The 23,480-nt window shown below is 38.7% G+C and overlaps 1 protein-coding gene across 1 annotated transcript in view; it reads left to right on the top strand.

Annotated features, from left to right (window-relative positions):
* Window positions 1-23,480, top strand: part of LOC137501285 (putative serine protease F56F10.1) — an 86,472-nt gene that overhangs the window by 2,316 nt on the left and 60,676 nt on the right. The window contains exons 2-3 of the mRNA XM_068228231.1: window positions 12,813-12,978; window positions 22,987-23,165. Coding sequence (XP_068084332.1) covers window positions 12,823-12,978; window positions 22,987-23,165 — 335 coding nt within the window. The 5' untranslated portion in view covers window positions 12,813-12,822. The remainder of the gene's footprint in view (window positions 1-12,812; window positions 12,979-22,986; window positions 23,166-23,480) is intronic.

The raw sequence follows: 23,480 nt of genomic DNA, 5'->3' as shown, positions 1-23,480 counted from the left end.
ATACTCCTAGGATAACATGTGACGTCCTCAATCTATTGTGGAGCGGAAATTGGGTCGTATACGCTCCCTCTAGCGTATCAGGCGAAGCCATAACTTCAAACATACTCTTGGATATTTTAGCTGTAAACCTTGTCGAAACTATTAGCACACAATGAAACGAATCTTGCCACAGAATGAACGCAAGTCGGTAAATGTAACTAAGTCCCTATCGTGTTACTAAAACGTGAAATTGAAAATAAATATTGCATGGCAAGCAATCCACAACTCAAACACGATCTCGGCACGCGCAATGAAGTTTGGAAAAATAATAATGACTTCCAACACACGTCTAACATTACGTGAATATCGCCAAAAACAGTAATCATCGCCACCGCAAAAATCCACACTGTAATTCTAGGGTGAGGCCCTTAACTCGCATACCATCTCACTATTCCAAATATACATATCCATTAACTATCCAGTGAAGAGAAATTCAATGAATCTACACAGCCAAACTATCGCTTTAAAAACGTCCAATATCTCATCCCACAATGTTTCCGATTTAATGATAAATTATCGTCTCGTAATTTATGAAATTTCCTGATTGGAAACTTGTCATTACAGTCAAATAACACCAACCGTGTATTCAGAATGCTCTTCTACCCTTGAGGTCATTTTACTATAATATTCATTATACTGACTTTACGCAAATTAGTCACTTGGTCTTTAACTACCACGACCTACAATCTTCACCAGAAATTGTTTTTTCACTTGGAATCTTAACTTGAAATCTTAATCATCTCGAACCAACCTTCGGTTAGCCATTCCGAATTGTTAGCGAAATATACTACAGACTGGCACATACAGCCTGTCTCAAAAATTCTTCGCCATCAGCAAATATAGCCTGTCTCAAAAATTCATTCACATCGCCTTCTCACGGCGGTATTATATGAAATACAGGCTTCCTCTGCCTTCAACGTCAATACACCTCTTATCTCAACATATATAAATTCTTCGCAATCAATCCCTTTTGTTATGTTGCAAGACTTTTCAAACCTCAATCCTCTCGTGACAAACAACTTTTGTAAAAATACTTTTTCATTTATGTTTACTACAATTTTCTGACCTCAAGAATACAACAACACACCGTGATTTCCTCTATCACCGACATACACGATGTCACAAAAGTTTACTTCCCATGAATAAAACATAACTTCATCAGATTTCACTGGAATTTTCTAGACACACGCAAACCTTATTGAACATACCTGTTAAATGCACTTTTAGCATAGAAAAAATTTATCCCGTGGTAAATATTATTATTATTATTATTATTATTATTATTATTATTATTATTATTATTATTATTATTATTTCGACAAAAATTTCTGAGCTCAAACGATATTCGAAATTAAGACGTTCATCACGACTACATTATCGTTATTATCTTTCTAATTTTGCTCAATTTGAACAATATCTCAAACAATATTAACACAATATTTAAACTTTGCATTTTATAGTTTCTTGACGTGAATTTTACAGCACTGAAGAGTTTTACACGACGACCAGAAATGTAATACATTCGCCTGATCATTATTAAATATCAACCCGACATACGCAATGAAAATTGGTTGGGACGAACAATATTCTAACTACAACATTGATACAAAGATATTCACAGACCTGCAATCGTAGACATCATCCTGGATTCTGGCTACATCTAGCCAGCAGACATTTTGCCTAGCCTGCCATGGCCATCATCTTCTTACATATAACTTAAATTACACAACAATTTACACTCGGGGTCGATTGACACCGCAAACAACGCACTTTCAACACGTTTAACAGGCGACGAGCACTCTTCTCAAATGGCAACGGCCACTGTTTTCCCACGATTCTGCTCTCTCTCATCTCACTAAGGGCGAGGTGTTCCAAACAGATAAGAAACCAGACCTCGCAGCCAACTTCCAGACTTCTTTTTTGACAAATATTGGACGCACACACTGAATACAGAGAGAAACTCAACTACTTATTCACTCAAATCTCTAAACCTTGAAAGTTTCCATCAGCGGCAGCTCAGAAAATTTCTTATCATCTTCTACTTTAACATTATATCTGAACCATAGACACGAATATGAAACGAGTTACTTGGAGAACAAATCTCCTCACTTTCCTGCTGACGATTGACGTGAACTACGCCGTTCCGACAGCCAGATAGAGTGTGTAAAATAGACAGAGGGAGATTTCTTTTATACCCTCTGAGAGGACGATGCCCTCACCATGAAGCTTGGTTGTGCAATATATTAATTCCTCATCCCTTTGACCAAATTTCTTGAAATTTGTTCCATAACTTCGGACAGACTTACGATTTATTACGGTGTTAATTTCACATTTTTCCCATATTTGCAACGGGCGAAATGAATTATTTCTGCTCTGGCGTGTCGCGGGTTTTTCGTCATCCATTGGCCTTGCCACGTGCCGCTAATTTGGGAGCCAGACGCAAACTCTTCCCTAGGCTTAACTGCATTGATATTTACCCTGGGGATTCTATCTTCACATGTGGTTTATGAATAATTTATATTCTTTATTCCTGGATTTACCATGTCGCCAAAATCTCTCGTTATGAAGAATTTCTTGAATTTGATAAATTGTTCAATATTTGAGGTTTACCGAAGTGTCCCGGTATTTCACGAGCTTGCGGCTTGCTTGTCACGGGGAGCTCGTTTCCACGAGCCATAGCCAGACTCTTGAAATAAAAACATGGCTGCTCTCAGAAAGTAGTTTGTAGCTGAAATAAATACTGGGAATAAAAAATAATTTTCTCATCGTAGAATTATGGGTTCATAATCCACCTACAACGATGAAATGTTTACCCAGTAAGGGGAAATATATATATATTCCTTCAAAATTCTGAACTGTAAATGGGAATTTTGATACAAATGAACCATGATTCTACGTAAAATTTCCCAGTCGATCTCATTCTTGACTTAGGACTCTGTTACTTTCACGTATTTTCCTGTTCTCCTCTTCCAACAATAGAATTGCATTTCACGTGTCACCAACAAAATCTTCTCTTAAGAATGAACACGGCAGACATTTTGGGTCACCCTCTGAATTTCTGCAGCTGCCTGCCTGTCCTCGGGCTGGTGCCTCGACCTGTCTTTCTCTCGATTTTACGACCATATTTATGGGATGTAGTTATTCTTCTTCTTCTTCGATGACTATTTCTCCTGCTGGTAAGGCGACGTCATCCGGTGGTGGAACTCTTTCTTCTGGTCTATGGTAAACCTTCAAATTTTCTTGTTGTGTTGCGGTCTTCATTTAATTGGGGTTGCTCGAAGTCTGTTTCTTACTGTTGTTGATGTTATCTGCCTTATTAGGGTGTCTCTCCGGCATGCCTCTCTCTCTCTCTCTCTCTCTCTCTCTCTCTCTCTCTCTCTCTCTCTCGCGTGCGTTACACCTGCTATCTGCATTTCACTGAAGGGGCTTCCCAGCCTATCTTTCCCTTATCGAAGTAGCAATGTTGACGGGCGGTAATGTCTAACCATAGTGATGTTGCTCCCTCGACGTGTCTATCAGCTGTCCTCCATCGCCGTTCTTCAGGAATCTTAGTATTCAGAATATCTTCCACACAGTCTTTGAAGAACCCCTTTGTAGTCACATGCGGGTCTTCCTTCAATTTATAAAGCTGGTCCTGATATGGCCCATTTATGTTTAAGACGTTCGTGATCCTTGAGTCTGAACATCGACTCGTCTCAACGTACAAATTCTGACCTTCAGCATTTACGTCCTTGTCATTTGGCAATTTACAACCGATGTCTGGATTATGAGCCTCTGAAGCTTGACTCAAAATTCTAACCACCTTGGATTGCACATCAGTTGTACTGATCACACTACTGACTTCACTCCCATTGAACTTGACCTTCTCGTCCGTTTCCTCCTGGGCTAAGGTACTCTCTCTCGAATCCTGCTCACTATTATGGTCCTTATCGTCGAACTCTCTGGTATGGACGATCCCACTCTGTTTATCGTCATTAGTGTCATTTCCTATTTTAATCTTTGAATTCTGAACAACCAGCCTGTGTCTCTGGAGTCTTATTCTCAACTTTCACGTGTTTATCTACAATTTCGTTTGATGCAACCTTTAAACAATTCCTAGTTTCTTTACAAGTAGCTTGTAACTCACCAACCATACTCTTTAAATCGTCATTACTTTCTTTCAAACTAGCCGTAAAATCATCCACCCTACTCTTTAAACCGTCACTAGTGTCTTTCAAACTAGCCGCCAAACATTCACTACGAATTTCATATCCTCCATCTTACTATTTAAGTTCTCATTTGTCTCACTATTTAAACTCTCCATCTTATTCTCACTCTGGACTTTCGTATCCTCCATCTTACTATCCAAACTCTCCATCTGGACTTTCTTGTCCTTCATCATCTGCATTAACCTCTCCATGGTCACCTGACCTTCCATCTCACAATACCACAAAAATACAAGAATGAGTACTCTGGCTGTTAATGCAACCAGAATACTCCATACTACTAAGGAAAGAATTCACTATCTACTGGGTTTTCGAATACAAACGCTATTATAATTTAATACCAAAGGGACAACATTTCAACAATAGCCTTATTAATATTTTAATATATGTGGCTTGTATTATAAATGGTTTAATAACAGAAAATTTTGAAGTTAATAAGTTAATCTGGATAATTATCCTAAATAGTTTCGCTTCCATGAATGAATTAATTAATGAACATGCTAACGCATAAACTTTGAATGTAATTCAGCTTTACCACCTCCAATTCTTTTTTTTTTTTTTTTTTGCTATTTGCTTTACGTCGCACCGACACAGATATGTCTTATGGCGACGATGGGATAGGAAAGGCCTAGGAATTGGAAGGAAGTGGCCGTGGCCTTAATTAAGGTACAGCCCCGGCATTTGCCTGGTGTGAAAATGGGAAATCACGGAAAACCATCTTCAGAGCTGCCGACAGTGGGGCTCGAACCCACGATCTCCCGATTACTGGATACTGGCCGCACTTAAGCGACTGCAGCTATCGAGCTCGGTTCCAAATTTATTATTGTAACATAAGTTAAACTTCAATAAAGCCTTAAGTACTGGTTTCCTAACATGCATAGAGACTGTTATTATTATTATTATTACTATTATTATTATTACCTACCAAGTAGTTAAGCTCCTCGTTAAACGTGATAATATCTAGCACACTCACTGTGCATAATTCGTTTAACTGTGCCTCAGCGATAGTCCTCATCCTGGGGATTCTATTTTCACATATGGTTCATGAATAATTTAGATTGTTTATTCCTGGATTTGCCATGTAGCCAAAATCTCTCGTTATGAAGAATTTCTTGAATTTGATAAGTTGTTCAATATTCGAAGTTCACCGAAGTGTCCCGGTATTTCACGAGCTTGCGGCTTGCTTGTCACGAGGACTCGTTCCCACGAGCCTAGCCGGACTCTTGAAATAAAAACATGGCTGCTCTTAAAAAAGTAGTTCGTAGCTGAAAGAAATACTGGGAATAAAAAAATTTTCTCATCGTTGAATTATGGGTTCAGCATGTATGTATGTATGTATGTATGTATGTATGTATGTATGTATGTATGTATGTATGTATGTATGTATGTATGTATGTATGTATGTATGTATGTATGTATGTATGTATGTATGTATGTATGTATGTATGTATGTATGTATGTCCGGGCATCACGAGAATATAGCTGAAGAGAATTTAATGAACATCGGTGGGTAAAGTCGGGGAATGGGGCACTACAATCTAAGTTTTAAATAATGTTGTTCACTCCGAATGAAATAGTAGTTTAGATGAAGGCTTTAACGTAATTATCAAATATCTATATTATTAGTGATCCTATCGATGAATACCATGCAACTAATGTTATATAGAATTCAATTTCCTCTCATTTATATAATAACTTGTCCTGAATGATTCATCATCACCGAACCAAAACTACTGGATATAAATAAATTAAATTTTGGAGATACATTTATACAACTTGTGACAATAAAGTTGGGTGAATGAAGTCAGAACGGTCGATCCAGCAACACTGGCGACACACAACGTTGCACTTGCGTAGCAGTAGGTTTTGACCACCGGCTCCCAACGTTGTTCAGTTCAGCATCGTGTGTGTGCCGTGTAAGACCTGTTTGACACAGTGCGTGGTTAGTGCGTTGGTTCTGAATTGCAAACAGGACCATGAACGACCAAAAGATCAAGGTACAGTGTTGTTTTAAGCTTGGCAAGACACCAAAAGAAACGCATGCGATGCTGGTACATGTTTATGAAAATCAAGCACTGTCCTCGAAGTGTGTGTACGAGTGGTTCGCCCGTTTTGGAGGAGGCCGGGAAAGTGTTCCTGACAACCCCCGTAGCGGAAGACCGGCGACCGCCGTCAGTGAAGAAAACACTGAAGTGAAGACATTAATCACAAACTATCGGCGTTTAACTGTGCGCATGATAGTGGATGAACTGCAGATTAACCGTGAATCCGTGCCACAAATCGTTATCGAGAAGTTAGAGAAGAGGAAAACGTGTTCTCTTCTTGCGCCACATCACTTGACTGACGATCAGAAGCAGGCACATTTCGAAGCTTCACCGAATTTTGTCAAACGGTGGATGCGACACAAAGTTTCTTGAACTGTATTGTCACTGAGGATGAAATCTGGTGTCTCAGGTACGATCCTGAAACGAAACGGCAAAGTATGGAATGGCGTGATCCCGTCGTCGGAAAAAGGTCAGAGCCGAAAAGAGATTTGACGATATGCCTGACATCCAACGAAACGTGACGAGGCTTTGAACAGCATCCCAAAGGAAGCCTTCTTCCAAAGTTTCCAGGACAAGTATCGCTGACGTCAGCAGTGCATATTTATGGGAGGGGACTATTTCTAAGGACAGTAATGTCAATCAATCAATCAATCAATCAATCAAGCAATCAATCAATCAAGCAATCAATCAATCAAGCAATCAATCAATCATTCAATCAATCAATCAATCAATCAATCAATCAATCAATCAGTCACTACTGATCAGCATTTAGGGCAGTCGTCCAGGTGGCAGATTCCTTATCTGTTGTTTTCCTAGCCTTTTCTTAAATGATCGCGAAGAAATTGTAAAATTATTGAACATTTTCCTTGGTAAGTTATTCCAATCCCTAACTCCCCTTCCTATAAACAAATATTTACCCAAATTTGTTCTCTTGAATTCCAACTTTACCTCCATATTGTGATCTTTCCTACTTTTAAAGACACCACTCAAACTTATTCGTCTATTGATGTCCTCCTACGCCATCTCTCCACTGACAGCTCGGAACATACCACTTAATCGAGCATCTCGTCTCCTTTCTCCAAAATCTTCCCAGCCCAAACTTTGCAACATTTTTGTAACGCTACTCTTTTGCCGGAAATCGCCCAGAACAAATCGAGCTGCTTTTCTTTGGATTTTTTCCAGTTCCTGAATCAAGTAATCCTGGTGAGGGTCCCATGTACTGGAACCATACTCTAGTTGGGGTCTTACCACAGACTTGTATGCTCTCTCATTTACATCCTTACTACAACCCCTAAATACCATCATAACCATGTGCAGAGATCTGTACCCTTTATTTACAATCATATTTATGTGATTAACCCAATGACGGTCTCTTCTTATATTAACACCTAGATACTTACAATGATCCCCAAGAGCAACTTTCACTCCATCAACACAGTAATTAAAACTGACAGGACTTTTCCTATTTGTGAAACTCACAACCTGACTTTTAACCCCGTGTATCATCATGCCATTGCCCACTGTCCATCTCACAACACTATCGAGGTCACCCTCAAGCCGTTCACAATCTTGTAACTCATTTATTACTCTGTACAAAATAACATCATTTGCAAACAGCCTTATCTCTGATTCCACTACTTTACACGTATCATTGATATATATACAAGAAAACATAAAGGTCCAATAACACTGCCTTGAGGAATTCGCCTCTTAATTATTACAGGGTCAAATAAAGCTTCGCCTACTCTAATTCTCTGAGTTCTATTTTCTAGAATTATACTGTAGCCACCCATTCAGTCACTCTTTTTTCTAGTTCAATAGCACTCATTTTTGCCAGTAGTCTTCCATTATCCACCCTATCAAATGCCTTAGATAGGTCAATCGCAATACAGTCCATTTGGCCTCCTGAATCCAGGATATCTGCTATATCATGCTGAAATCCTACAAGCTGAGCTTCAGTGGAATAACCTTTCCTAAACCCAAACTGCCTTTTGTCAAACCAGTTATTAATTTCGCAAACATGTCTATTATACTGTAATCAGAAAGAATGCTTTCCCAAAGCTTACATGCAATGCATGTCAAACTGACTGGCCTGTAATTTTCAGCTTTATGTCTATCACCTTTTCCTTTATACACAGGGGCTACTATAGCAACTCCCCATTCATTTGGTATAGCTCCTTCAACCAAACAATAATCAAATAAGTAATTCAGATATGGTACTATATCTCAACCAATTGCCTTTAGTATATCGCCAGAAATCTTATCAATTCCAGCTGCTTTTCTAGTTTTCAACTTTTGTATCTTACTGTAAATGTCATTGTTATCATAGGCAAATTTTAATACGTCTTCTGTATTACTCACATCCCTATCTGGACATTATCCTTGTAATCAACAATCTTTACATACTGCTGACTGAATACTTCTGCCTTTTGAAGATCCTAGCATACACACTCCCCTTGTTTATTATTGATTCCCGTTTCTGCCTTAAAGTACCTATACATACCCTTCCATTTTTCACTAAAATTTATATGACCACCAATTATGCTTGCCATCATGTTATCCTTAGCTGACTTCTTTGCTAGATTCAATTTCCTAGTAAGTGTCTTCAATATCTCCTTACTTCCATAACCATTTCTAACTCTATTTCGTTCCAACCTGCACCTCTTTCTTAGTCTCTTTACTCTTTACGAACTCACTGTGTTGCCTCTTCCGTTGTTCTGAGCACTTTGTACCAGTCCTGCTGCTATAGTTGACTGCAAATGTGTATGTATTGTTATTAGAAATAAAAGTACGGCATGATAATGCAATTAAAACTCATTTAGCATTTGAATACTCACTAAGAAACTAACAGACACTACAGAGACTGTCAGACTGATGAACGCGCGCGGCAAGTGGGTGAATTATAACTCAGTGGCGACGACCTCGGCAAAAAATATGTACCTCTACTACCCTTCCTCACAGCACATGCACAGTCTCCTCTACTTGTCGCAGTGCTATACAAATCGGTTAGCCGCGACGTACAGCTTTTTGTGCGTATTTCCGTCAATAATTTTGTTAATAATTAAAGAAAATCAACGAAGGAATTAGCGGGAAAAGTAACAAGGTTTGTACAAACAGCTTTTTTAAAAAATAATTTCTACTTCCATCTGGCTAAAATGCAATAACAATGTAATGCTTACTCCACAAAGTGGGGGGGGGGCGACTGTCCCTCCTCGCCCCACACCTTAATTGCCGCTACTGTTTGTAGACACGCCAAAGATTCAGAAAAGGAAATCTAATAACTTATTAGACATTCCACTCGATGGAAGAGTTGCTTGTGTGAAATAAAAACTAATACTGTTCGGTGAAGTACGTGTGTAGAAGGCATACGTCTGTTTGGAGCTTCTGTTGCATTCCGACAAGATTGTCCACATTAAAATAATGTCAGTGTATTCGTCGCTGCTGATCACACTATCCATTGCTGATATGCAGACAGCAAATATAGTGCGGCTGTACCATTCACCAGACTAGAACTATGCGGTCGAAAACGATGTTTACTAATGCAAGCTGTGCATTAGACCGGTAGCGCTGAGTAACATGTTGCGAGCACACTCCGTTTCTTACCTCTTCATATTCTGACGTAACCTGCCCGCTGGCAGTATTTTCCCTGTGAAGATCAGTTGGTAGACATCCCATTCATCATTTGTGCATGCGGGGCATTTATACGTACAAAGTACGGCATTCGAGAGCCACCTAGTATAAATTGTATTATTATTATCATATTATTATTATTTTTAGGTAAGTGAATTCAAATTTGACCTTGTAACTAATCTATATCATTGTAACCTACACGGACAACGCTTTTCTCACCGTCATTATTAATTACAAAGGTAATAAATTTAAAATTTGCTTTACGATATTGCCGGATCATTGGCTGCTACTGCATTCTGTAGACCCCAGCTTCCATAGCGAAGTTATTCTTTGTTGGACATCGCAAACACGTTATATGACACGTAACACACACGGATTGAATATATATTTTAAATGCACAGATCACTCGCATTAATTCCTTTCACGTTTCTTGGTGCTTATCCTATGGTACAGATTTACTTACACAAATAAAATATTTACAACTATCTTATGACCCAAGTCTGCATCTGGAATAAAGCGGTTCACCTAAACCACATTGTTCTTTACCGATCAGCTGTTCAGACTTCTATTTCCTCCCACAGCTCCCGACTCTTGCCATTTGTTTGTAAACAGGATTATTGGTCAACTACCTATTTCTGTCGAAACTAGCTTCTACAGAATGTGTCCTTGACCATCTTCGCCTCCCGTTATCTGAATAGCTGACTGTCAACTACCCTTTTATTTGTAAAAAACTGTGACAGTAAATGACTTACGCATACTGTCTTTAAAATGCTACCGTCTTATTTTACTTTTACCAATCGTTGGATTATTGTGTCCGCTTCTCTGACATTAAACTCCCTTCAAAGTTCTGCATTTTGAGTTCATTAAATTATTACTTTTCCAATGAAACAAGACTGATAAGAGTTTATTGTAATAGCACTTACGAATGTTCAACCCTTCGGACTTGTCGCAAGGCACAGCTGAGAGGAAATCTTGATATTTTTCCACCTATCTTCCTGCACGAAGTTAATAGCGCTGTAAGGAGACTGATACAAAATGCCGGGCAAATCCCGTTGATAAGCGTCACTGGTGTTATTTCTCCTGGTGGATTTTTAACGACTTACCACCATCCGGCTTCTCCTTTTGGACGAACCCATTTTACACATATATTTACGACGTAGTTGCGGATAATTAATAAATAATTGATAAACATATCATAGCTGAGTCCTAACTGACAGTAAACTGTAAGAATAAGTGCATAACACTGTTCGCTAACTGCAAGACTTAAGACTGTAAACAGACTGCAAGTTCAACTAACTGACGCATACTGTTCAAAAACACTGACTGTAGCCTGATTACAAAACAACACACTCGTGATTCAAAACCCACTGACGGTTCCATGGCTTCCTTGGCTCATTTTGTAAGATTCTCAAAACCATGCCCCGGAACTGATTCTTGAAGAGGGGATGGCGGAGTTATACAGTTAATACATGTTGATTTTGCTAATGTCCTTAGCCTAACTAATAAACTCCGAAAACTGATGACCTGCACTGGTCCAAAAGATTATGAAAATCGTTCCCCCCATTCAAATAAACTGATAAGAATCACTGGTTTTATTTCTCCTGGTGGATTTTTCACGACTTACCACCATCCGTCGTCTTCTTTGAACGAATCCATTTTATACACATTTACGACGTATTTGCCGATAATTAATTATTCATGGCATAGTTTAGCACTTAAATCATCACCAAAATCATTCTTAATTATATAAAGACGAGAGCACAGTACTTCGTTCTTAATTCACTCCACAGTAGCGAAAACAAACTAACTGTTATTATCACTTCCGTAGGGCGGTTAAAACTTCCCATTTTGTGATTGGTACAATAATGTCTACGGCTCTTATGAGGTCGTACGACAAGGCCCAAACCACTTTACTAAGGAGTGTAGGGTGTCTCTCTGTCTCCTTTCTATATATGGCTTCTTCGTCTCTTCTTAAGGTTTGGCCGCTATTGTACCGACATCCGCTTCCACGTGGGAAGATTTCAACTGGGATGCCCCAAGTCGGCTCATTAGATTTTAGTGGAGGCATTTATGTCTTACCGAAACGTGACTGTAGGCAAATCTTGGGGAAGTACCTCAGCCGTGGGAGGTCTCTTTGTTGCTGCCCAGGGAAATGCCTTAACTGAATTCGCTGTATGCAGTTTCACATATCAAAATATGATGAATTGATTAATTTATCCATGAGCCTATTCGCCTTATTGGTGCAGTATATATTAACGTATTTTTACGTTTATTCACATCATGCTCTATTATATAACAATAATACTACATGTTTTGATTAAATATATTACAAATTTAACTTATATTCCTAATTTCGTCCGAGGTACATTCATAATTTGATGGATGTTATGAAGTACAAATTAAATAAATAAATAATGCAAATAAAATTACTGTGCATTCCTTTTTACAGCTGTACAAATACTATTGAGTTCGTGAACCGAACAAAATGTTTAAAATAATTTTTGACTAACTTGCTTTTGCTCACTACCCATGACACTGTACCTAAAATATCTTTAATTAAAACGCATCTTTCTCTCTCAAAGTAATTCATATCGAAATATTAAATGGTCTACAGTTTGACCACTGGCATTGCATGGATATATAGGATTACCTAAAGTTTTGAAACGATTTAAATAAGCTCTGAATATTTTCCATAACACGTTACCATAGGTATGTATGTATGTATGTATGTATGTATGTATGTATGTATGTATGTATGTATGTATGTATGTATGTATGTATGTATGTATGTATGTATGTATGTATGTATGTAAATAAGTTTTGTCATACTTAAATAATAATATTTTCTAAAAAATACTCACGTGAGTAACTCATGAACGTGTTATATCTCCAGGAATTGAACAATGGCGTTGCGTGCCGCAATTTTGGTCAACATCGCGCTAACAGCTCTGTCTACTGCTTCTGCTTTCTCAGTGAGTGGAAGGTCCTTCAATGTACAAGGTTACTTCTATCAAAAGCTCGACCACTTCAATCCCCAGAATGAGGAATACTTTGAGCAGGTAATTATCATAGCATATTCTCTCTAATCTCTAGAGCTAATGGTAAGATACAGTGCGACTACAAGATTAGTCCAGGCACTCGAAGTATATCGGGCATTTGCAAATATTACAGCATGGTTCAAAACATACATTACAAATTTCACAACTCATAGTTATTTATTCATTTCACTTACAGGCATGGTTTTGGTGATATCTTGATTGACAATAGATCAAAGTTTAACTCGCGTGGTACGATAGTAGATAATCGCGCCACCACAATCGCTACCGGCAGTTGCAGCAAGGACGGCTGCCTTTACCGGTCCTGAGCGCACACGCTGTGTGTTTTGATTTGAAGAATCGAAATCGACGACAGCTTTGCAACGTAATTTTTGTACAAATTGTGTTAAACATCTTCCCAGTGGGCCTACTATTTATGGGTGGCGTGAGTGTTGTATTAAAACCGGCTGTTCGGTAAGCCATAAGAAATCTTCAGGTCGTCCGCGTGCGGCTGATGATGTCGTAGAGCAAGTGAGAAAACGCTATGCTCACAGTGCTCGAAAATCAACACGGCGTGCTTCTCGAGAGCTGGGCAACCCACATACAACTATTTGGCGTGTGTTGACGAAACGGTTGCATCTCAAACCATACAAGTTTACAATTGCGCAGCAACTAAAAGACACTGATAAGATTGTTCCTAAGGACTTTTTGTAGACATGTTACATTGGTTGGAAGAAGATGAACATTTCATTGTAAAGATTATCTTTAGCGATGAGTCGACTTTTCACTTAAGTGATAACGTTAATAGATACAGCTGTAGGATTTGTGGCAGTGAAAATCGCCGCCAAGTCCTAGAACATGAACGTGACAGCCCAAAATTGAGTGTGTTTTGTGCACTGTGCAAGAGCAAAGTTTACGGGCCTTTCTTATTCAGTCAGAAAGCTATCAACGGAATAGTGTACTAGGTATGCTGGAAAACTTTTTAATCCTCCAGATTGACGTTCATGACCAACAACGCAGTGTACACTTTATGCAAGATGGCGCACTGCTACACTACCTCTCCGACGTCCCGGATTTCCTGAAGGTACGCTTTCCGTGTAAGTGGGTTGATCGAGGTGCGCTAATTGCACGGCCCCCACTCTCTCCGGATCTGACACATCTTGACTTCTTCTTGTGGAGATTCGTCAAGGTTACAGCGTTTGTTCCACCCTTACTGGCTTCTCTATCCGAACTCAGGCGTAGAATCTTTATCGCAATTGAACGTGTCACTCCTGAATGCTGCAGCGAGTTTTGACTTCAGAATGGCTGTGTGCCCAATTACCGATGTAGGTAACATTCAACCTATTTAGGTAAAACGTGATCTATTATCAGTCAAGGTGGTACCAAAACCAAGCCTATACGTAAAATGAAGAAATATCTGTGAATTGTCAAATTCGTAAAGTCCTTTTTGAAACAATCTTTATATGGACACGGTCAGGTGGCGATATAGTCGGTGTGTAGTTAGCATTTGACAGGCATCCATTTGGGAGTGTTGTTGCTGTGTGGCGTTGAGATGAAGAGTGTCGATTTCACTGCTCTAAGCAGGTTTATAAAGCTGGTAAGCTTTCGTGGATTAAAATGGAGATTGCGCGTGGCAAAACGCATCAGGAGTTTATGGAGGATTAGGTGAAGTCTGTGGCTAGAATGCATTACCGTATAGGACAGTTGCACTAGAGTCAGAATGAAGTCTTGGAACACCGTCCGTACTCACTAGACATGAGTCCTTGTGACTTCGACCTGTTTCCGAATTTGAAGGAAGCCCTCCGGAGCCGCCGATTTTCTGACGTGGTAGAAGGGCGCTCCTCAATTGAGAATGCCTTGCCAACGATCCCCATCGACTTCCGCACATTTGGAGAAAGGTATTAAACAGAGGAAAGAAGTTCGCATTAGTAAATTTTCTCCATTACACGGAAAATCATACAATAAGGGATGTGTTTTTGGGCTTACAAAACAAGAGAGTGAATACAGATTATTTGGTGGTTCCCCTCTTAGCAGCCTCTTACGATACACAGGGGCTATAGATAATGTATTCTTTGCACTCATAGGTGAGATAAAGAGTACCGATAAAAAGAAAGAAATATGAGTCTATCCATGAAAGAGTGGTAAGGCTCATGAATTATTATTATTATTATTATTATTATTATTATTATTATTATTATTATTATTATTATTATTATTATTATTATTATTATTAGTATTATTATTAGTATTATTTCTATCGAAAATTTGAAGTATACTGGAATGGCACGTTATTGGTTCACTGCTTCCGTCCTAGATATTTGAGGCCACTTACATACTTATATGCGAATAAGCCCGTTAAGACTACGCAAAGTACTTAGAGACATGCATTTGCGTTCTTTTGTGTCCACATTTCTTTAATTCTTTTACTGTGGGCTTTTCTATCTTTAGACCAGGTTGTTCCAGTCTTCTTCTTTGGTCTTTCCTTTTGGTCAACTTGCCATTTGTGAATTTGAGATCTGAAATTTACCCTGTTTTATACATCTGCTGTTGTAATTCCTGCCTGTTTCAAATAGGTTTGGATTTCGCCAGTCCATTTCATTGTGTCTGTTTTAGCCTTACTTCTGTTTTTATAGAATCTGACTATTTGTTTTGTAAGTTTGTCTGGATGCATTCTTTTAATATGTTAAATATAATCTTAGCCTGCATATTCTAATGTCACTGTGAATATTTGTGTATTGTTCCATTTCCTGTCTGCCTCCAAGTTGCTATTGTCAGATGGTGAGTTTTGGGCCTAGAATTTTTCTTATGATTTTGCGTTCCTTTTTTCCCCGTGTTTTCAATGTGTACTTTCCTGTTCAAAATTAGTGTTTCTCATATATAACGACATTCTGGTTTAATGAGTGTAATGTCTTAGTTTTGTGCGCTTGGAGACACATTGCTTGTTATTGATATTTTGGGTTAGTCGATAAGCAGTTTCCATCTTTGTCATCTAATTTCATTGGCTTTTGTTTCGAGTCCATTTTCCTGAATTGTTTTACCAAGGTACTTAAATTGTGATACTCGTTAAATGTTGCCATAATTTGTCTCCGTACATTTTGGTGCATGTTTGTTGCAGTTTATGCATTCTGTCCTTTCAAAAGATATCTGAATACCAACCTTTTCCGCTATTTCTTTCAGGAGTTAAATCTGATATTGGGCTGTTGAAATGTCTCTGGTTAATATTGCTAGTTTGCCCGCAAATGCTAGGCTGTCTACCGCTAGTTTCCCTCTGTTTAAAGTGATTAGTAGGTGAATTTTGAGGACCAATTTCTTTTGGCTCCATTCTTGTATCACTCCGCAATTGAAGAGTAAAAGTGAGAGCCGATCACCTTGCCTTACTCCCATTTTGATTTCAAAGTGCTCTAAGGTTTCCGCGTGAATTTAACCTTGTACTTCGTGTCTGTCAGTGTCTGTTTAATGATTGCAAATCTATTCATATCTAAACCTTGTTCTCTCAATATTTGGAATAGTGATTTGCGATCAAGTGAATCATAGGTTTTTTGAAATCATCAAATATGTAGACTAAATTTTTGCTACAAATTCTCTGATGTCTTAGGATTAGCTTCAGGTTCAAGATTTGCTCTGGGCACGATCGACCTGGTCTGAAAGCTGCCTATATTATCCGATTTGTGATTCTAGTTGTATGTAACCGATACTAGTGAGATTCCTCTCTAGTTGTTTACATCTGTTCAGTCTTCCTTGTTAAGTAGCAGGTGAATGCACGTGAATTAATGCACTTTTCCAGTCTTCTGAGATTTTCTCTGTTTCCCAAAGTCTTGCATGTTTTTTTATTTCTTTTATAGTGTTTGGGCCTTCTGATTTTAGAACTTCCGCTATGATTTCATCATCACCCGATGGTTTATTGTTTTTAAGTCTTTTGTTCTGTCTTGTGATTTCTTCTCCACCTGGTGGTAATGAGTTTGGATTAGTACTGTTAGTATCTTGTGAAGACAATCGTTATGTTGGTTCTGGACATTCCAGTAATTCTTTGAAATATCCGGCGAATTCCTCACAGTTTTACTTGGTTGTTTAGTGCCAACTGTTTATTTTCTTTCTTGAAGCAGAGAATTTGTTGTTGATATCCTGCAAGTTTAGTTTTGAAGTTCTTATAGAAATTTCGTGCATTATTAAGTCTTTCCCGATTTCAAGTAGTTGATTCTTTTCAAATATACTTTTTGCTTGTCTGATCAATTGAGCTGTCCTTTCCCTCACTCCAGGAATGTTTTTCAGTTATTCTCCGTATTTTTGCTGTTCCAGTTGTTGTATGTTTTCTGTCGAGGTTGGATTGCTTACTCACATGAATTATTATTCCTATTTTTTTCAATTTGCTTTACGTCGCACCGACACAGATAGGTCTTATGGCAACGATGGGATAGGAAAGTCCTAGGAGTTGGAAGGAAGCGGTCGTGGCCTTAGTTAAGGTACAGCCCCGACATTTGCCTGGTGTGAAAATGGGAAACCACGAAAAACCATCTTCAGGGCTGCGGATAGTGGGGCTCGAACCCACTATCTCCCGATTACTGGATACTGGCCGCACTTAAGCGACTGCAGCTTATTATTATTATTATTATTATTATTATTATTATTATTATTATTATTATTATTATTATTATTATTATTATTATTATTATTATTATTATTATTATTATTATTATTATTATTCAGCCCTATGTTGTATAAATTGTATAGCTAACTGAACTGTCTCTTAGTCCTTGTTCTTCTTGCTAGTTGCTTTACGTCGCACTGACACAGAGAGGTCCTACGGCGACGATGGGATAGGAAAGGCCTAGGAGTTGAAAGGAAGTGGCCGTGGCCTTAATTAAGGTACAGCCCCAGCATGTGCCTGGTGTGGAAATGGGAAACCACGGAAAACCATCTTCAGGGCTGCCGACAGTGGGATTCGAACCTACTATCTCCCAGATGCAAGCTCTCAGCCGCGCGCCCCTAATCGCACGGCCAACGCGCCTGGTGTCTCTTATTCCAGAACACTCAGTTCGCCTTCCTACAGGTTCAAGAATTTTAATTCTGGAATGAACAGTACTTGATTCGACATTTTCTCAAACTCTTGGTTACAGGAAGACAGCGCACAGTTTGTAGATGACACTACCGGCCTATAGCTGCGGCAACCAAATTAGGCGGGTCAGAGAAATTACGCTGTTGCCAAGGTTATGTAGCAACTGGCAAAGAAATATCTAATTGGACACATCATTTAGGACCGCGAGGTACTTCGCTCTCTCCGAAGCTCCTGATGTTACCTCCTAAAATGTTGCAAAACAAATTATACCACAAACTTCAGGAAAGATTGCTGATTTTAGCGGTATAACTATTTTACACATAAACCAATTAATAAGATGATTAAGAATAAAAACATGAACTAGTAAATTTAAATCCGTAAAATCATGTATTGCCAATGAGATGGTGTTTATAATTGTTAACTAGCCAACCATTCGGAGATGGTGGTGAATATTGTTAACTAGCCAACCATTCGGGGATGGTGGTGATTATTGCTAACTAGCCAACTATTCGGAGATGGTGGTGATTATTGCTAACTAGCCAACTATTCGGAGATGGTGGTGATTATTGCTAACTTGCTAACTTGCCAACTATTCGGAGATGGTGGTGATTATTGTTAACTAGCCAACTATTCGGAGATGGTGGTGATTATTGCTAACTAGCCAACTATTCGGAGATGGTGGTGATTATTGCTAACTAGCCAACCATTCGGAGATGGTGGTGATTATTGTTAACTAGCCAACTATTCGGAGATGGTGGTGATTATTGCTAACTAGCCAACTATTCGGAGATGGTGGTGATTATTGTTAACTAGCCAACCATTCGGAGATGGTGGTGATTATTGCTAACTAGCCAACCATTCGGAGATGGTGTGATTATTGCTAACTAGCCAACCATTCGGAGATGGTGGTGGTTATTGCTAACTAGCCAACCATTCGGAGATGGTGGTGATTATTGCTAACTAGCCAACCATTCGATGATGGTGGTGATTATTGTTAACTAGCCAACCATTCGGAGATGGTGGTGATTATTGCTAACTAGCCAACCATTCGGAGATGGTGGTGATTATTGCTAACTTGCCAACCATTCGAAGATGGTGGTGATTATTGTTAACTAGCCAACCATTCGGAGATGGTGGTGATTATTGCTAACTAGCCAACCATTCGGAGATGGTGGTGATTATTGCTAACTAGTCGACCATTCGAAGATGGTGGTGATTATTGTTAACTAGCCAACCATTCGGGGATGGTGGTGATTATTGCTAACTAGCCAAATATTCGGAGATGGTGGTGATTATTGCTAACTAGCCAACTATTCGGAGATGGTGGTGATTATTGCTAACTTGCCAACTATTCGGAGATGGTGGTGATTATTGTTAACTAGCCAACTATTCGGAGATGGTGGTGATTATTGCTAACTAGCCAACTATTCGGAGATGGTGGTGATTATTGCTAACTAGCCAACTATTCGGAGATGGTGGTGATTATTGCTAACTAGCCAACCATTCGGAGATGGTGGTGATTATTGTTAACTAGCCAACTATTCGGAGATGGTGGTGATTATTGCTAACTAGCCAACTATTCGGAGATGGTGGTGATTATTGTTAACTAGCCAACCATTCGGAGATGGTGGTGATTATTGCTAACTAGCCAACCATTCGGAGATGGTGTGATTATTGCTAACTAGCCAACCATTCGGAGATGGTGGTGGTTATTGCTAACTAGCCAACCATTCGGAGATGGTGGTGATTATTGCTAACTAGCCAACCATTCGGAGATGGTGGTGATTATTGCTAACTAGCCAACCATTCGGAGATGGTGGTGATTATTGCTAACTAGCCAACCATTCGAAGATGGTGGTGATTATTGTTAACTAGCCAACCATTCGGAGATGGTGGTGATTATTGCTAACTAGCCAACCATTCGGAGATGGTGGTGATTATTGCTAACTAGTCGACCATTCGAAGATGGTGGTGATTATTGCTAACTAGCCAGCCATTCGGAGATGGTGGTGATTATTGTTAACTAGCCAACCATTCGGAGATGGTGGTGATTATTGCTAACTAGCTAACCATTCGGAGATGGTGGTGATTATTGTTAACTAGCCAACCATTCGGAGATGGTGGTGATTATTGCTAACTAGCCAACTATTCGAAGATGGTGGTGATTATTGTTAACTAGCCAACCATTCGGAGATGGTGGTGATTATTGTTAACTAGCCAACCATTCGGAGATGGTGGTGATTATTGTTAACTAGCTAACTATTCGGAGATGGTGGTGATTATTGCTAACTAGCCAACCATTCGGAGAAGGTGGTGATTATTGTTAACTAGCCAACCATTCGAAGATGGTGGTGATTATTGCTAACTAGCCAACCATTCGGAGATGGTGGTGATTTTTGTTAACTAGCCAACCATTCGAAGATGGTGGTGATTATTGCTAACTAGCCAACCATTCGGAGATGGTGGTGATTATTGTTAACTAGCCAACTATTCGGAGATGTTGATGAGTTTTATTAGCTAACCAACTGTTCTGAGATGGTGGTAATTATTGTTAACTAGGCAACTATTCGGGGATGGTGGTTATTATTATTAACTAACCAACTATTCGGAAATGGTGGTAGTTATTACTAATTATCCAGCTGTTCGGAGTTGGGGTGATTATTGTTAATCAGCCAACTATTCGAAACAGTGATGATTATTGTTAAGTATGCAACTTTTCGGAAATGGTGTTAGTTATTGTTAACTAGCCAACTATTCGGAGATGGTGGTGATTACTGCCAACTAGCCACGCATTCTCAGATGTGGTGAATACTGCTTTAAGGGTAAGTACAACTTGTCAACCGTCCCAAGATGGTGGTGGTTATCGTTTCAATGGGAAATACAACTAGCCAACCATTCAGAGAGGATGGAAATTATTGTTTAAAGTGTAAAATTAGATAACCGTTGTGAGTTTCACAAATAGGAAAAGTCCTCTCAGTTTTAATTACTGCGTTGATGGGGTGAAAGTTCCTTTTGGGGATCATTGTAAGTATCTAGGTGTTAATATAAGGAAAGATCTTCACTGGGGTAATCACATAAATGAGATTGTAAATAAAGGGTACAGATCTCTGCACATGGTTATGAGGGTGTTTAGGGGTTGTAGTAAGGATGTAAAGGAGAGTGCACATAAGTCTCTGGTAAGACCCCAACTAGAGTATGGTTCCAGTGTATGGGACCCTCACCAGGATTACCTGATTCAAGAACTGGAAAAAATCCAAAGAAAAGCAGCTCGATTTGTTCTGGGTGATTTCCGACAAAAGAGTAGCGTTACAAAAATGTTGCAATGTTTGGGTTGGGAAGAATTGAGAGAAAGAAGAAGAGCTGCTCGACTAAGTGGTATGTTCCGAGCTGTCAGCGGAGAGATGGCGTGGAATGACATTAATAGACGAATAAGTTTGAATGGCGTTTATAAAAGTAGGAAAGATCACAATATGAAGATAAAGTTGGAATTCAGGAGGACAAACTGGGGCAAATATTCATTTATAAGAAGGGGAGTTAGGTATTGGAATAACTTACCAAGGGAGATGTTCAATAATTTTCCAATTTCTTTGAAATCATTTCGGAAAAGGCTAGGAAAGCAACAGATAGGGAATCTGCCACCTGGGCGACTGCCCTAAATGCAGATCAGTATTGATTGATTGATTGATTGATTGATTGATTGATTGATTGATTGATTGATTGATTGATTGATTGATTGATTGATTGATTGATTGATTGATTGATTGATTGATTGATTGATTGATTGATTGATTGATTGATTGATTGATTGATTGATTGATTGATTGATTGATTGATTGATTGATTGATTGATTGATTGATTGATTGATTGATTGATTGATTGATTGATTGATTGATTGATTGATTGATTGATTGATTGATTGATTGATTGATTGATTGATTGATTGATTGATTGATTGATTGATTGATTGATTGATTGATTGATTGATTGATTGATTGATTGATTGATTGATTGATTGATTGATTGATTGATTGATTGATGGTGATTATTGTTATAGGTGGAAGTACAACTAGACAACCGTTCGGAGATGTAATTATAATTGTTTTAAGTATATGTACCTATAGGCAACTATTCAGAGAGTGTTGTTGATATTGTTTTAAGTTTAAGTACAACGAGGCATCAGTTTGGAGATGGTGTTGATTATTGTTTTAAGTGAAAGTACAACTAGGCAACCATTCGGATATTATGGTGATTATTGATTTGAGTGGAAGTAGAACAAGGCAAACCACTCGGAGATATAATTATTATTGTTTTAAGTACAACTGTGTAACCATTAAGAGATGGTGGTTATTATTTCAAGGGGAGGTACAACTGGAAAACCATCCCCTTCTAATATTCATCAGTAGAACATGAAATATATCGTGTCGAAGAATGAGAAACAATGGGAAAAGTCGCGAAGGGCTCGAAAACAAATGACGGCCTTGTTACAGCAATCTAGTAGCGTAAGACACGGAAGAGAACAAGAGTGATGCAGCTTAGGAGTCTGTCTCAAATGGATGAGAGAAATGCCAGTCTCAAACAGAGACCGTACGGTCGCCAACCCACGCTCCCCGTTTTAGTGTTCTTGGAGTAACGCCATTTAGTCACAGCTTACGAATGGCAGAGATACCGTTCCTGTATTCTACCACCTGCCAGCCATGGACGGAAAAGTGAAAAACTCTCTAGCTCTCGTAAACTTTAAAAAGTCGTGTTCGTAAGAGACCAGGAAATAACCAAGTGACGTCGTCTAGGAAGATATAAAGTATCAAAACTGGCCAGGCTCATGTTCCCTAGTTGAGAGATTAATTTAATCACCACTATTATCCGCTTCTTACGACAGGTAGTCTATATTATGATCTAGCCAGCAGAAGGAGAGGATAAATAAAATAACCCTAGAACTTGAATGAACCTGATCACTTACTAACACAGCTTTCTGTTTCAGAGATATTACGAGATTCGTAATGATTATTTTCGAGACGGTGCACCCATATTCCTATTAATCGGTCCTGAATATAGACTAGACGGAATCCTTCAAGATTTTGTATATCAACAAGCAAGAATAAACAATGGTTTGATTTATGCTTTAGAACACCGCTACTATGGGAAGAGTTTGCCTAAAAGGTAAGTTCAATAATGAGTCAATTTTTCATTATTTCCTAGCTTCCATGGTGAATACTGGTGTTGACAGTACCTGCGGATCTCAATATCCATATAAATAAATTCATAACGACCATGTGCCTCTACATTGACTATTTTGGCGAAATTTTCGTACAGTTATCCGTTTCAGGTGTAATAATAACCATATGCATATATTTTGCTTTGATGTCTGTTTTCTGTTTGTCTAAGGTTCTATAAATTAAAATTTACTGGATATATTTCTACCAAACTTGATATTTAGAATCCACCTGTCCTTGGGTAGGTATTAGGGTCAATATT

This window comes from Anabrus simplex, chromosome 6, assembly GCF_040414725.1.
Source record: "Anabrus simplex isolate iqAnaSimp1 chromosome 6, ASM4041472v1, whole genome shotgun sequence".
NCBI lineage: Eukaryota > Metazoa > Arthropoda > Insecta > Orthoptera > Tettigoniidae > Anabrus > Anabrus simplex.
The sequence above is the reverse complement of the archived record's forward strand: the minus strand, read 5'-3'. Positions and strand labels throughout refer to the sequence as shown.